This window comes from Callospermophilus lateralis, chromosome 15, assembly GCF_048772815.1.
Source record: "Callospermophilus lateralis isolate mCalLat2 chromosome 15, mCalLat2.hap1, whole genome shotgun sequence".
Classification (NCBI taxonomy): Eukaryota; Metazoa; Chordata; class Mammalia; order Rodentia; family Sciuridae; genus Callospermophilus; species Callospermophilus lateralis.
In genome coordinates this window covers 62,580,300-62,597,226 of record NC_135319.1, presented here as the reverse complement: position 1 = coordinate 62,597,226, position 16,927 = coordinate 62,580,300, and the positions used below count along the sequence as shown (strand labels likewise).

Genomic DNA, 16,927 nt, shown 5'->3' with positions numbered 1-16,927 from the left:
TCACCAAGGACAAACTATAAATAAATCCCAAAAGCAAGCCCCCAGTAACCTATTTCCTCCAGCCATACCTTGCTGCTTAGTTAGTGCTCAGTCAATCCACATCAGTGATTAATGAACTGATTATGTTATTCCTCTCATAATTGAATCATTTCATCTCTGAAAATTCTTGCATTGTCACATACATGACCTTTTGGGGAGTCCCTCAGCTGTAAATCATAACATTCCAGCACTGTCCCCCCATATCTCATGCCCTTTGACAGTACAAAATACGTAAACTTTAATTCCAAGAATTCTACAATTTTACAACTTAACTTCAGTATTGTCTAAAAGTCAAAGTCCAACATCTATTCTGAGACTCAAGGGCCAACAGGTGGAGTGAGCCCCTAAAAAATAAAAAGGAAGTTATATATGTCCAATATGTATTGGAACAGAATAAATATTTCCATTGCACAAGGCAGAAATAGAGGCCCAGAAAGAAGGAATGGAATGAAAAGAAAACAAAATCCATTTGGGCAAATAAGTCCTATAGCTTCATGTCTAACTTCTAGGGCATGTGGCATCATGCTGTTATCTCTAAAGGGCCTTTGCAGCTTCACCCCTCTGGTTTTGCTGATTGCAGTCCACATGGCCTCTCTCTTGGTTTGTTTCTGCTTAACTCCTGTGGTATTCCTTGGCAGATATTTCATGTTATTAGCGTTTCTTAAGCCCTGGGCTTTCCACTATAGCTTCAGCTTTCTGCTCACATTTTCATGCATTGCATTTTCAGGGGCTGTCTGCCCCAAATCTGATTCTGCTGCACTTTGCCTGGCCTACAAGACCTTCCTTTAAAATCTTGGTGGAGGCCTCCATGACCCCCTAATTGTAGCATCTGACATTAATGCAGTACCAGCATTAGATGATGGACACCAAGATTTGCCACCATCTGGAGCATCAACCAAGCCTCGACGAACCATGGTTGTGGCCATCTTTGTGTCTGTACTATCCTGTACATTGAAATATCTTCCAAGACCCTTGTGCAAGTAGGGTGTTCCCATGGTCCTTTCTCAAAGGAATTTTTACTTTTACGCCCTTAAGCCTGAGAGGAGTGTACTCTTGCCAATTACCGAGAAGCCCTCAAGTCAACTTTCTTATTGTCCTTTTTTAAAGGATTTAGCATCTATTTAGTGGCTGTAATCTGTCTAACAACCACAAATTCTGTAGCCCCAGGTTTACTTGGATTTTTTCTGGTAAAAAATTCAAATTTTCATATCTTTCTGCTTTCTGCTTCTGATTGTCACAGTGACCTTCACTAAAGGTCACTAGCAATATCCTTGACACAGCATGAATGCTGTATTGTCTTGAAATTTCTTCTGCCAGATTAATTAGTTTAGCACTGTTAAATTCAGCCTCACAGAAAATCTCAGGACATGGACAAAATGTAGAAAACTTCTTTGCTTAAAAATAACATGAACATCCTCCAGTTTAATTTCCAAGAGTTCCATCCTTCAAAACCTGATGAGCCCTGTCTTAACTGTCCACAATCCTATCAGCATTCTGGTCTTCCAAGTTCCCACCAGAATCACCCATTAAGCTCCATTTACAACATTCTAAAGCTTTTTCATCTTGCACATCTAAACTTGAAAAATTTTCCCCCATCAAACCAATTCCAAAGACTTCTGAACCACATGGAATGGTTAGTCACATCAATGGTCCCCACTTTCAATACCAGTTTCTCTTTTCGTCAACTTTTTCTTTGTTGTGACCACAGACCTGACAAGAACATAGAGGAGAAAACATTTATTTTGGCTCATGGTTTCAGAGGTTCAGTCTATGGTTGGATGACTGCATACCTCTGGATCTGAGGTGAGGCAAAACATGGCAGAAGAGCAAGTTGGAGTAAAACAGTTCAAAAGATGACAATTGGGAAGCAGAGAGAGAGAGTTTCACTCACCAAAAACAAAATATAAACCCAATGGCACATCCCCTAGTAATCTACTGCATCCAGTCATAGCCTACTTGCATACAGTTATTACCCATGTGAACCATATCAATGGATTAATTTATAGTCTAGGCTATATCTCTCATAATATAGTCATTTTAATTCTGAGAATTATTGCACTTTTTCACATGTGATCTTTGGGGGGACATCTCATATTTAAACTATAACAGTTATTATAAAGAAGTATTTATTAATTACTTTAATTTTGATTTGTTTCTAATGTTTAATTTATTCCTGTTTCTCATTTGGTGATCTAGTCTTTTAATGAGATTTATCTATTTGCTGGTTCTGAAGTTGGTTTTTAACCTCTGTGTATAGAATTTTTTTTCTTTATTCTTTGTAGTTGATGACATATTAGTCATGGATTCTTTTAGTTTCTGCTCATCTGGAAAGGTCTTATTTCCCATCAATTATGAAGAATACTTTTACTTGATATGGTAATCTTGATAGGCAATTATTTTCTTTCAAGGCTCTGAATACATCATTCCAATTCCTCCTATCTTTTAGAGTCTCAGCTAAGAAATCAGATGTAATTCTGGCTGGATTACCAGTAAACGAGACATAATGTTATCTCTTGTGGTCTTGAGGTCTCTAGAATTCTTTTTTTTTTTTTCCTATATGTTAGGTATTTAAGTATGATGTGTCCTGGATAGTTTTTTTTTTTTAATCCTGATTATTTGGAGTTCTGAATGTCTCCTATTGGGAGCCCTTCTCACTCCAAATGTGTGGGAATATCTCTGAAATATTTCACTGAAAAGGTTATCTATGTCCTTAGCTTTTATCTCAGTTCCCTCTTTAATCCCAATGATTCTTAAGTCTGATCTCTTAAAGTTGTCTCAGATTTCTTTATATTGTGATCATGGTTTCTTCTTTTCTTTTGTTTATTGCTCACTGAATTTTAACGTACATACACCTTGTCCTGAAGCCCTGGAATTCTGTCTTCTATGTGATTTAATTTATTGGTGAGACTTTTAACTGAATATTCATTTGATTTACTTAACCTTTCATTTTCAGAATTTTTATATATTCTTTTTTCAGAACCTTTCTTGAAAATTACTTTCACTTCTTATATTTTTCTCCCTTTTCATTCCTCAGACCTTCTTTTAGTTCATTTAACATTTTAACCATTAAAATTTTAATTCTTTGACATTAAAGAATCTAAATCTATGGATTCAGTTATTGGTAAGTTAAATATTTTGTAGATGTTTTGTTGGACTGTTTGCTCATGTTATCTGAGGTCTTGTTTTGTGTACCTGTTGAGATGGATTTCTGTTTTATATGTGGGGTCCTTTGTAAGTAGTTCTCTCTAATAATAAGACCTTGACTAGGGATATATACCTTAGTTTCAGCACATCCTATTAGAATTTAAAAACTTTAATTCAAATGTGGGAACCCCTTTGAAAAGAGAGAGTACCAATCATACAAAAGTAATCGAAAAGCAAACTTATATTAACATAATGTTTACAGAAGTTATTATTAGTGACCACTATGACTCTATTGATCACAGAGGATTGGTTTATAATATCTGAGAAGATTAAGTGTTAATAGTAGTATATTAAATTTCATTGGAAAAGGGATAAAATAGAAAAATTATGAAGAAAGTAGAATAACAATGAAAAAGAAAAAAAGAGAATGGTAGAGAGAATGGAGACACAATTAAAATGAAGTGAATATAAAAAATGAAGGACATGGGAAGGGAATGGACATCAAGGAGAAAAAAAATATTAAGAGATGACCCAATTAATTGAGAAAATACATAAAATTAGAGATAATTCTGAAAAAAACCCACAAAATTTTAGCAGACACTAGGAAACAGTATCAAGTGGTCGACGCAATATTGGCCTTATTGAAATAAATTTTTCCTTGCTCAGATTTTTGAAATAGAAACCATATCTTCCCAGAGTTTCTTTTTTTTTTCCCTTTTTTTATTGGTTGTTCAAAACATTACAAAGCTCTTGACATATAATATTTCATACATTAGATTCAAGTGGGTTATGAACTCCCATTTTTACCCCAAATACAGATTGCACAATCACATCGGTTACACATCCACATTTTTACATAATGCCATATTAGTAACTGTTGTATTCTGAGTTTCAATTGCAACATCTTCTAAGAGGAAGATTGTTTTTCCCATTCTGTTTTAGTGTCCCTTCTATGTCCAGACTGATTCACAGGATGGGCACTAAACAACTGAGTGAAAATAAAATAGTGCAATAAGAAAGACAAAGGTAAATTGCAGGGATTTCTAGTTTGAAACCTTTTAAGAAGTTCCAACAGCTTTTCTAAGCTTCATGGTTTATGGTTTCTCTACTTCAACTCTTTCCACTGGTGGATGCTTGGAATTTCTCCCATTCTAGTTCAGCTTGCTGATTTTGTGTGTGTGTGTGTGTGTGTGTGTGTGTTTGTGTATAATGCTATTTCCATGTATTACACACTACATTGTGTCCTGCACATACATATACAAATATATGCATATATGTATATATAGGCATAATTCGGTAGATTTTGAGCTCCAGTAATTCCCATGTGCCCTCCCCTCTTTTCTCCCTCTGATCACCTTCCTTCATTATATGGTTTTTCCCTCCTATTTCTTCTCTCTCTTTTCTCTACATAAAAGCAAAAACACTCAACTATTGACTTTCTGATTCTGGCTACTTTTAGCGTGATGTTCTTCAGTTTTATCCACTGACCAGCAAGTGACAAAATCTCATTCTTCTTATGATAGATTGAAACTTCACTGTGTATATTCATCATATTTGCTTTCTCCATTTGTCCATTGAGGGACATCTAGGATGTTTCCATAACTTGGTAATTGTAAATTGCATTGTTATAAACATGGGTATGCATATATCACTACAGTACACTTTATTTTAGTTCTTTTGAGTAAATACCAAAGAGTGGAAGTGCTGGGTCATAGATGGTTGCATTCCTGGTTTTTGCAGATCTCCACATTGCTTTCCAAAGTGGTCATACCAATTTTTACCTAACAAGAATGTATGAGTGTACTTTTCCCAGGATATTCTCCAAAGCAATTATTGTTATTTGTATTTTTGATGGGTGACATACTAACTGGAGTGTGATGATATTTCAGTTTAACTTTGATGTGGTTGATCACAAGGGATACTGGACATGTTTTAATATATTTGTTGGCCATTTACGTTTCTTCTTTTGATAAATGTCTGTTTAGTTTATTTGCCCATTTACTAATTGGGTTATTCATTTATTTGGTGTTAAGAATGTATCTTCTGAGTTTTTATATATTCTGGATATTAATCCCCTCTCAGAAGAGAACCTGGAAAAGGTTTTCTCCAATTCTGTGGGGTTTTCATGCTCCTGTTTTCTTTGCTGTGAAGAAACTTTTTAATTTGCTGCCATCCCACTTATTGATTCTTGGTTTTGATTCTTGAGCTTTAGGTATTCAGGAAGTTGGAACCTGTGTCAATTTGTTAGATTCCTGACTCAGGTTTTCTTCTAGCCATTCTAGATTTTCTGATCTAATTCCTACATCATTGATCCACTTTGAGTTTACTTTTGTGGAGGGTGAGTGATGGCAATCAAGTTTCAGTCTTCTATATATGGATATCCAGTTTTATCAGCATCATTTGTTAAAAATAATATATATTTTCTCCAACATATGTTATTGGCAGTTTTGTCAAGTACCAGATGACTGCATCTATGTAGATGTCTCTGTGTCTTTTGTACTGTATCATTGGTCTTAATGTTCTTCTTTTTATACTTGTTATAGTTAGTTATACATGACAGCAGAATGCATTTTGATACATTGTACACAAATGGAGCACAATTTTTCATTTTTCTGGTTGTACATGATGTAGAGTCACATCACATGTGCAGTCATCATACATGTACCTAAGGTAACGATGTTCATCTAATTTCACCATCTTTCCTGCTCCCATGCCCCCTCCTCTTCCCTCCCCTCCCCCACTTTGCCCAATCACAGTTCCTCCATTTTTCCCATGCTCCCCCTCCATTATGGATCAGCATCCACTTATCAGAGAGAGCATTTAGCCTTTGATTTTTTGGGATTGGTTTACTTTGCTTAGCATAATATTCTCCAACTCCATCCATTTATCTGCAAATGACATACTTTCATTCTCTTTTAATGCTGAGTAATATTTCATTGTGTAAATATATCAACGTTTCTTTATTCATTCATCTGTTGAAGGGCATCTAGGTTAGTTCCACAGTTTAGCTATTGTGAATTGAGCAGCCATGATGTGACTGTGTCACTCTAGTATTCTGATTTTAAGTCCTTTATGTATAGAGCAAAGAGTGGGATAGCTGGGTCAAATGATGGTTCCATTCTAAGTTTTCTAAGGAATCTTTATACTGCTTTCCATAGTGGTTACACCAATTTGCAAAGCCACTAGCAATGTATGAGTGTACCTTTTTCTTCACATCCTCGCCAACACTTATTATTGCTTGTATGCTTGATAATTGCTGTTCTGACTGGAGTGAGATGAAATCTTAGAATAGTTTTGATTTGCATTTCTCTAATTAATAGAGAAGTTGAACATGTTTTTCATATATTTTTTGAACAATTGTGTATCTTCTTTTGAGAAATGTCTATTCAGTTCCTTATCCCATTTATTGATTGGGTTATTAATATTATTATTATTTTGGTGTTAAGTTTTTTGAGGTCTTTGTGTATCCTTGAGATTAGTGCTCTATCTAAGGTGCATGAAGTAAAGATGTTCTCCCAATCTATGCGCACTCTCTTCACATTCTTGATTGTTTCCTTTGCTGAGAAGAAGCTTTTTAGTTTAAATCCATCCCATTTATTAATTCTTGATTTTATTTCTTGCACTTTAGGGATCTGGTTAAGGAAGTCAGGGCCTATTATGATGTGATCTGAGCTCATTTTCTGCTCACAATGGGACTTGTTGGACAATGATGTCTATCTTTCTTAAACTGGATAGGAAAGATTCATTTGTCTCATGGAAGGAGAGCTTCCTCTCCCTCCCTGAGTCACCACGCACTGGACGCTGCTCATTTCTGTTGCTTTTATTAATTCCCTTTCTGCTGAAGAACCTGATGTTTTTGATATTCACCTCTCTGCTACTTCTGTGAAAAAATTTCAGTTTTTTACCTCAGTTTATCCCTGTAGAACTAATGTTTTAATTCATGCTTGGGAGCTGCTACAATATTGTGGGTTCCTCTGGTCTTTCACTTTCATTATTTTTAGCACTTCCATCTTAAGTTTACTAAATGTTTTCCTCTATATCATGGAATATGCTCCCATTTGGGTCTTCTTTGAAATGCTGATTGGACAATCTTAGAAAACTGTCAGATCAGGTGAGGCAGGTAGCGACCAAAGGAGGCAGATTTAAAAGGGCCACTGAACAGGCTTTATTGAGATATCACTCCCAGGTGGAACTCGATCAGATCCACAGAGGGGACAGGAGAAGGGTCTGAGGAGAAACCACGCGGAAGCTTGACTGGACTGGACTTTTATGGGGCTTACAGCAGGAAGGAAAGGGCTTGGGAAAGAAAACGGTGTTCTTAGGGTCCCTTGTCCCATTGGAGTTGGTCAGGGGAGTTGGCTGAACTCCAGGATTGGCCAGGGGGTCCTGCTGATTGACAGGTGTTAGTCAAGAGATCTCGTTGATTGACAGGCGTTTCTGCCGGTGCCTGATTGATGTTCCTTTCCCCTGCGTGCTGTTTTGTCCTAAGTCGCCACCAAGTTGCCACCACCAACCTAACAAAAACTAGGTAAAGTCAATGTTTCGTTGTCCAGGAAATATGTCTATTGAGATAACTGTGTCTAAATATTGATTACTTTTTATTGGCGAGCCTATAGTCCACCTGGAGATTATACAAGCCCCACAAAATAAATTCTTGCCTATGGATTGGTTATAAAATTACCTAATTTATATGTAATTCATGTGTTATCATTATTTTATATTTTCAAATCTTCTCTAGTCAATGTTTAAAATTAACCTTTGTTGATGTCAAGTCCGTGTCAAATAATGCTCTCAGTCCTAAAACAACATTAGTTGTTTTTATCAAGTATTTTCTTAATTAACAATGAATGAAAGCTCTTATGAGTCAGCCCCTTATCCTCAGAGGCTGCATTATCCCTACTCTGTCCTTTAAATGAACAGTTAAGTCCTAAACCCTCTGTCCACATGTTTGCGGTGTCTTTTTCCATTTGTGTCTTAAGCAGGGTGAATTTCATGGTGAATTTATTCTTGTAATTTTTTCCTAAGTTATTTGTTGTCTCTCATCTGGAATACGTTCTGTCTTTACAATTCATTCACTTTTTGTTTACTCTATTTTAGACTGTGCTGTCATATTATCTTTTGCATATTTTCCAGTTCCTAATGAGTGTAGAAATACATAGAAAATCTTATGTCCAACTAAATTCTTTATTGGAAGAAGAAAATTGCATATTTTTGATTTAAGTTATTTTATCTTCCATGATATGGTCCTATTTTACCCATTTTTTATCAGTTAAAACATATTTTTTTCAATTAAGAGAAAAACCCAATGACCAGAGCTTAAAATAATGGATTTAGTCATCTTACATACAAGGAAAACTTGTGGTGGGCTAGACTAGATTTAGTACAATAACCCAGAAATAACAGAGACTCAGGTGCCTTCCATTTTCCTTCACCATATGTATGGGTTGCATGTGGTGTGTCCCCTCAAAAATTTATGCTGAAAGTTGTTCCCCAATGTAACAGTGTTGAGAGATCCTGGGACAACTATTCTTTACGAATCTGGTTGTGTGTTATAGCAACAGAAAACGAACTAAAAAAATTGTACTTAATATACTAGCTTTTATCTTCATGATTAAATTTTGCAATCTTGAAACAATTTCTGTCTTACCTACACTGTGTGTCTATATTTTGAGTAGACAGAAGGAAAGAGAAATGGAACCAACAGACTTTCCCTTGTATTTTATTGATAAGTAATATATTCCTTGTCCTTCCTAGGTACAAAAAGGATGGTGAACACAAAATTTAGGTGACAAGGGCTAAGAAAGTAGGAAATGAAGATTTGGTCAATTAATTTGTAGTTTACCATACCACACAATAACTATTTATGATACTATATTCTTTTATTTCTATGTTAGCTTAACTTTATAACCATCTGATTTCTTTTGAAATTATTATAATTAAATACTAAATTAATTGTGAAATAAATGCATTGATTTATTCCTAGGAAAAGGGCAATCAGCAGACTGAGTTTACCACAGAAGCCTTAATAAACATTGTGACTGATCTTTTTGGAGCTGGGACAGAGACAACAAGCACTACTCTGAGATATGGTCTCCTGCTCCTGTTGAAGCACCCAGAGGTCACAGGTATGACTTCAGATGGTGAGCAGGGTGAATTTCACAACAGAAACTTGGCAAGACACTGCTAGTGTCCTCCATCTTATTTCTCTTGAGGATAAACTTTATTGAAATTTCTGTGTTGCCAGTTATAATTTGTCCACAATAAATTAAGGAATAAAAATAAGGAAACATTGCACAGTAGGGAACAGTGACTGACAGAATTGAAGGACAGAATGGGTAGGAGCAAAGCAGTAGAGCTCTGGTCATGTCTGGATTCTAATGGGAAGTGACTTGTAGCATGCAACAGCTAGCATGAGTTGGCCTAAGACTGCACTTCCTAAGGAGAAGATACTTGATTATTTGGTGTGCTCTTGCAAGATTTCTGTGGAAATCTCTCCTTATTCTGAAAATTTCATGCTCTAATGCTAGATAGGAAAAATAAAAACTCTTAATTGGAGTATAAATGAAAGCTTTAGAAATGTAATGAGGTGGCAGGGATATTACTAGCGTCTGAGAAGTTTTCTAAAAGGTTATAGTCAAAAGGAAGGTATTGCTACATAGAAGAATTGCCTAAAGGAATATTGTTATTCCAGAAGTATGTTTCCATTGATTTTATCTTTTATGAACAACTCTATTTAGAAATGTCCCTTTAAAAAGTTTCAGTAATGCAACTCTGATTAGAAGCAAACACCACCTTTTCCTGTTTCAGAACCCCTTCAAAACTATCATAAAGTAATCCCAAATGAGAATTATTTCTTTTGAACTGGGAGAAGATGAGTACAGGAAACAGCCAACAAACCTTCAACAAATTTCAGAAACACAGAGAGCTGAAGGAAGGGACAGAACTCAGCAGAGAAGATGGCTTATCTGACCTTATATGTCAGAAGAAGTATTAGTGTGAGAAAGCCAAAGTGTGTCCCTAAAAATATTCTAAATGGTCAGCATTTAGAAGCACCACATGTCAAACAAGTTGGGGGAAACTGAGGCAAAAATAGGGGTCCCTCTATGCTCAGGTGCCCTCTACAACCTCTTTGAGCAGTTAAGTGTTTTCATCTCAATGGAAGAGAAGTTTACTCTCTAGACAAACTGAGAGATGCTGTGATCAATTTTAAAACATCAAAGCAAAGTTAAAAATCACATAAACTTTCAGAAATAAACCGGGTCTTTTATAAAGAATTACGAAGCAGAAGGGCATCAGAATTCTAAAGAGCAACTGTTATTGTGTGGGTGATAGAAAATGTAAGAGTCAGGTTGGTGGCATAAACCTATAATGCCAGCTATTCTGAGATTAAAGCAGGAAGTTCAGGCAAATTCAAGGCTAGCCTGGGCCAGCCTGTCTCAAAATAAAACAAAAGGGCTGTGGGTGTGGCTCAGAGGTAGAATGCTTCTGGGTCAATCTCAGGACAAACAAAACAAAACAAAATAAAACAATAAGAGCCACACCAAAAGCAAACAAAAAACAAACTCCAAACTACAACAACAGCAACAAACAAAAAAATCAATAAAATGAAACATGGTTTTAGATCCATGCTTTCTAAAAAATTTATTCCCCTTTTTCATTTTTACAGAAAGACACTAAAGCATATGATGCATCCAAATATTTGAAATCAAGTCAGAGGCAGTCACAGGTTCCAGGAATCAGAAGACCTTATGTATAAGGATGAGAGTTTAAGGGAGGGTCCTGGGCACTAGGCCTAGGAAAGAAAATAATGGTCCATGTTAAGTGGATAAAGTAGTTGTAATAGAACAAATGAAAAATGATAGAGAGAATCTAAAGTTTAAGCATTTAGAAAATTATTGCAAGGAGTTTAAGACATCAACCTAGGCATTTGGATACAATATAAGATAAAATACTAGAGAATTAGATATTGGTATAAGTTGTTCAAATATAAGTTAAACATATGCAATAAAGGAAACATACACTTACCAGTGAACAATAGTTATGTGGTTATAATGGTGTAAACAAAGCATATTGATATAATCAAAAATTGTGATCAAAATAAAAAGCAGTGGATAGGGGAAGTATGTGAGGGATGTGGGTGTGCATATTTATTTGTAGTGTGTAGTTTATATGAGTAAAGATGGATCTTAATCTTCCTTAAAAGAGTCATTAGAAATTTTCTAAAATAAATCAAGAAACCAAAATAGATCATTATTTATAAATGTAAACATTTCAGAAGAAACTATTAGTATGATTCAAAAATTTTACATTTAAGGAATGAGAGATTGGAAAGGGTCACACTAAAAACCACACACACACGTTGGTACACTAACACATAGACACACACAGACATGCATAGATTTATTAGAATTTAATTTTCTAAAGTCATATTATTTCAATATAAAATTCCTATTTATTCCTACTTTTCTTTCTACAATGATAATTCTTTAATTAATTATGTGACAACTTCTAAATTTGAAACATTTTATCATTTCTATTTATATTTGATATCATATATGCTAGTATGTTAGACATATAAGTTTGTGGATACATTTTAATAACAAGCTTATAGGACAGTCATAAATGTATATGACTCATGGTATATCTATGTATGTATTTGTATGTCTATCAATTTTTGTTGGTAGATACTGATAAATAGATATAGATAGATATAAATAATATCATGCTGATCTTTTCATATGTTCAGCAGTACTTGTAGCATATAAGTCACGTCTCTAGTATCTTTTGGCTACACACACAATGCTTCATATAACCTTGAATTATTTCAAGAAATATTCTGTTATTCTCTTTTCCATTGGTCCTTATTTGTACCTTATCAGCTAAAGTCCAGGAAGAGATTGACCGAGTCATTGGCAGACACCGCAGCCCCTGCATGCAAGATAAGAGCAGTATGCCTTATACAGAGGCTGTCCTGCACGAGATCCAGAGATACATTGACCTCATTCCAATCAATCTGCCCCGTGCAGTGACCTGTGACATTAAATTCAGAAACTACTTGATTCCCAAGGTAAGACTATTTTGCCCACATTGCCCTTCTGTTCTCTTGAAGTTCCTATATTCTCAGTATGGTTTCAGTCCTCAGCCAAAATAAGATGAGAGAGTACAAAACTCATCCATGTAACACCTTGATGGACTCAGTGCAGGACCAGGCTAGGTCATGAAGCTCCATAATGCAGAATCAGGAACACAGTTACATACGTAGGGAAGAGGGTAAAAGAAGTGTCACTTGTGTGAAAGAGTATTCCCCTTTGTCTCTTCTAAATAAGGCACTGGCCTTAAACTCATGCATTTTATTGCTTGGTTGCCTACCTGGAAACATCAGTGGTGGGCTGGGGATGTGGCTCAAGCGGTAGCGCGCTTGCCTGGCATGCGTGCGGCCTGGGTTCAATCCTCAGCACCACATACAGACAAAGATGTTGTGTCTGCCAAATACTAAAAAAATAAATATTAAAAAAGAAATTCTCTCTCTCTCTTCCTCTTTCTCACTCTCTCTCACTCTTTCTTTAAAAAAAAAAGAAACATTAGTGGTCTTCTTTGGACAAGGGTTTCTTATCATAGCATCTGGACTCAGTAAATTCCAACATTTCCTCTAGCTCCATGACTTCTTTACAATTTGGTTTATCCATATCTGTTATCTGTTCATTGCAGGGCACAACCATAATGACATCACTGACATCTGTGCTGCATGACAGCAAAGAATTCCCCAACCCAGAGAAGTTTGACCCTGGCCATTTCCTGGATAAGAGTGGCAAATTCAAGAAGAGTGACTACTTCATACCTTTCTCAACAGGTAATAGAAATTTATTTCAATTGGTATTTTAGGAGAAAAAAAAAAACCCAGCTTCACGGGATCACTTAAACTTGACAATGATTATTTGGGGGCTGGTAGGAATGTTCTTCCACAGGTCAGGAGCCCATAAACTGTCCAAGATCAGGCCACAACATGGTTACTGGGTCTGATTACTGGGGCATTGGGGAAGTTGTCTTAGTCCTGGTAAAGTAAGAAAGCTACAGAGAGGGTAGATTGAGTCATGCCTCAGAATACAACACTGCACTCCCAGAATGCTTCTTAGAAGATTAATTAATCTCCACTGTCCTCAAATCTCTGCAAAATTTATCTAACTCCACCACTTTGGTGAGTATCTTCCACATGGTGCCTCTCATTCCCCTGCTGAGCTCTGGGTATGGTAAGTATTCACAGCACAGAATGGGCCACCAAAACGGTGTCACACCCAAGTTAGCCAAGCAGATGCATAGATTGTTATAATCCAATATGTCTAGTCCTGTAAGAGAGGGAAGAAAGGATTGGCTGTTCATGATGGCAGAGGGAGAAAATGCCTCCTGCCTGTTCTCTCATACCACATGGTAAGGCATCAAATGGATTGAGTGACATTCAGATAGAAGAAAGGACATTAGCACCGCCTGGTAAAAGGCAAAGAAAAAGGACTGAAGAGAGGCAGGGCATTTTAAGAGACACAGTAAACCATAGGAGCAGGGTGTTTGTTCCTGATCAAGGATACCAGAGCCTTCTGACTGATCAATGAGGATTGGCAAACCTTGGGAGTGATGCAGATTCCTTTAAGGAAAACAGAGTGCCTTGATCTACCTATATCTAGTTCCTCCTTGGGACAAGGTCCCTTTACACTGAAGTATTGACTGAGTCTCTGGCATATCATTGCCTAAATTTGTTCTTTGGCTCTTCAGGCTTGCTTTTAGGTCTTGCATTGTGGATACTAATATGACAAGAACTGAACTCTGCCTTAATGGAACTATGTTTTAGCAGTCTAGAAAAATAGAGAATAAGGATTCAAATAATCTGAGCTTCATTGTTGATTAAAGTCAAAGAGGATGAGAATCTACAGCCTAGAAGAATCACAAAGAGTGTAGCAGAGAAACGACATTTGATCTAGAATCTGAGAGAAGCACTAAGTGCATTCTCCTCAAAGGAACAGCATGAGATAAAGCTTGAAACTGCATTGTATGGTTTAGGCTGATGAGACTGAATGGATCTGATGAATGGGAGGAAATATCATGGCACATCAGACTGGGAACAGGGAACACAAGTAATCAGTATGTGTTTCTGTGAAAAGATTGATGGAATCATAAAATGTCAAAAGAACAGTTTTAATGTGGACATCATTAATGAAGTTCTTGGCATAGAGCTGATACTCAATAAATATTGATTGAATGATGAGTGCTGTTAAATTATTAGGTAGATGACAGTTGTGTCCATCCTTCTGTTTAATCAGCCATATTTTTTATTTACTCTTTTCAAAAACATTTTTAAATTATGGATGGACACAATACTTTCATTGTATCCATTTATTTATTTTCGTCCTCGGGATCAAACCCAGTGCCTCACACATGCTAGGCAAGCGCTCTACCATTGAGATAGAATACCAGCTCCATATTTACTCTTTGTCATCCATCCATCCATCCATCCATCCATCCATCCAACATCTATCCATCTATCCAACCATCCATCCAACCATCCATCCTTCCAATCATTCATCAAATAGCGACTCTGCATTTTTTTGTGTGCTAGTCATAAATGTACTGTTCAAGGAATATTTACCCTCTCTCTTGGTTATTTCAGGAAAACGAATTTGTGCAGGAGAAGCTCTGGCCCGCATGGAATTGTTCTTATTCCTGACCACCATTTTACAGAACTTTCATCTGAAATCTCTGATTGACCCAAAGGATCTTGATACCACCCCAGTTTTCAATGGACTTGTTTCTGTGCCACCTGCATACCAAATCTGCTTCATTCCTATCTGAAGAAGAGCAGTCTGTTTGGCTGCTGCTGTGCTCTCATCTGGAATCTTCTCTTTGGGGCATGCTCCATCTCCTTCTCTGTCAGGCCTGTCTTCTCTGACCTGCTTCTCACCATTCTATTTCTTTGAAATCCAGTGACCATCCAACCCCCATTAGAGAGAATTTCCACAAATTCATGCTTCCTATTCATATTCTGTAACTCTTGCATTACCCATTCTGTATTTTAACACTGTTGTGAGATTTTACTATGGCATCACTGTAAAATTGACAAAATCCTGGGGGGTAATCATGGGAAGTGCAATAAGTCAGGCAGAACAAGATAAATCCACATGGTTTTATTTTTATGTGAATATAAAAAAATTCAGGCTTTTAGAGTAGTTGTTAGAGTCTGTAAACAAGTCTGGATGGCGCCTGGCAAAATGCCAGAGGGAGTGGTTTGTAAAGTAACAAAAGGGAGCCATTAAGTGTGGAGATTCCTGATTGGTTGACTGCTGTATCTAGTTTATGCTAATTAAGATAAGCTGTGCAAAATGTATAAATATCGCTCAGATCCTACAATAAACGGCTCTCATTCCTGCTGCATCAACGTACACAAGTTATTCGTCACCCCCCGATTATTCTGCTGCAGCCGGGCTGCGGCAAGTAGTGATAAATAATTGTTATCAGAACTTGGAATGTGGTGACTTGTGAGAACTTGTGAGTGAATGGGGAACGAAGATTAGTAGTTAAAGGTCCAAAGGTTTAGGTAGACAGGAGAAGTGAGTAGTGATGGTCTAGTGCAGAACAGGGTTCCCATTGTTAGCAATAATGTGTTGCATACTTGAAAATTCCTAAAAAGGAAGACATTAAATACCCTGCCCACATATAAAGGACAGGTATTTGAGATAATTACCATGTTAATTATCCTGATTGAATCATCCTACCATGTATTGATATATCACAGTGTACCCCACAAATACATATGATTACTACTTGTCAACCAAAAACATATGGAAGTAGATAAAAAATAAAAACTACAAATGAAAACTACATTGTATCCATTTTTTAACAATCTTGGTTAGTAAAGGAAGATATATTAATCATGTGTTGGCAAAAAGGAGGAACAACAGGCAGCCTTATATCCTGACAGAACAGCAATTTCTCAATAATGCTACTCTAAGTATCTTAACAAAATCTATAATCTTCCCTTCACCACCACCTTCCCCATCAACTTCTGATTCCTCTACCCTGCCTTTGCACTTTGCTACATTAATTATCTTATTATTTTGGGGTTTGAAGATCTAATGTCATCTCCCCTGGGCTAAGATGATTCTGTCACCCGGGATGGTTCCTTTTGGAGGCTCTAGGGGAGATCATTTTCCTAACTTTTTCATCTTGTAGAGGCTGCCAGCATCCCTGGACTTCTGAGCAATTGTCACATCAATTCAACCTCATGATCACATCTGCTCTCTCCTCATATCCTCTCATTTTTCTTTTACACAAACCTTGCTGAATCCAGGTGTGGTGGTATACTCCTGTGATTATTGCCTCAGGAATCTGAGGTCGAATGATTACAAATTCAAAGCCAGCCTAGCAATTTAGGGAGGCCTTAAGCATCTTGTCTCAAAATAATAACCGTAAAGGGCTGAGGAAGTGGCTCAGTGGTTAAGGACACTTGGATTCAACATCTGGTATCCAAAAAAAAAAAAAAAAAAACTCCCCCAAAATAAAGAAAGAAACACCTTGGTGATTACATTGGACACACCAGTATAATATAGTAGAATCTATCCATGTTATGACCCTTGATATAATCTCATCTACAATCTCCCTTTTATCATGTAAATTAACAAATTCATGCATTTATGAGTTTTAAGTGTTAAGATGTAGATGTTCTGGGGTGTGAAGACATTATTATACAGCCTATGTTGTT

The 16,927-nt window shown here is 36.5% G+C and overlaps 1 protein-coding gene across 4 annotated transcripts in view; it reads left to right on the top strand.

The window, feature by feature from the left end:
* The window catches only part of LOC143381336 (cytochrome P450 2C18-like), a 40,574-nt gene extending 25,553 nt beyond the window's left edge, over window positions 1-15,021 (top strand). For 3 of the 4 annotated variants that reach the window (XM_076834889.1, XM_076834890.1, XM_076834886.1), the window contains 4 exons: window positions 9,167-9,308; window positions 12,063-12,250; window positions 12,892-13,033; window positions 14,840-15,021. In XM_076834889.1, coding sequence (XP_076691004.1) covers window positions 9,167-9,308; window positions 12,063-12,250; window positions 12,892-13,033; window positions 14,840-15,021 — 654 coding nt within the window. The remainder of the gene's footprint in view (window positions 1-9,166; window positions 9,309-12,062; window positions 12,251-12,891; window positions 13,034-14,839) is intronic. The other variant, XM_076834888.1, reaches the window with a different exon arrangement.
* The last annotated feature ends 1,906 nt before the right edge of the window (window positions 15,022-16,927 follow it).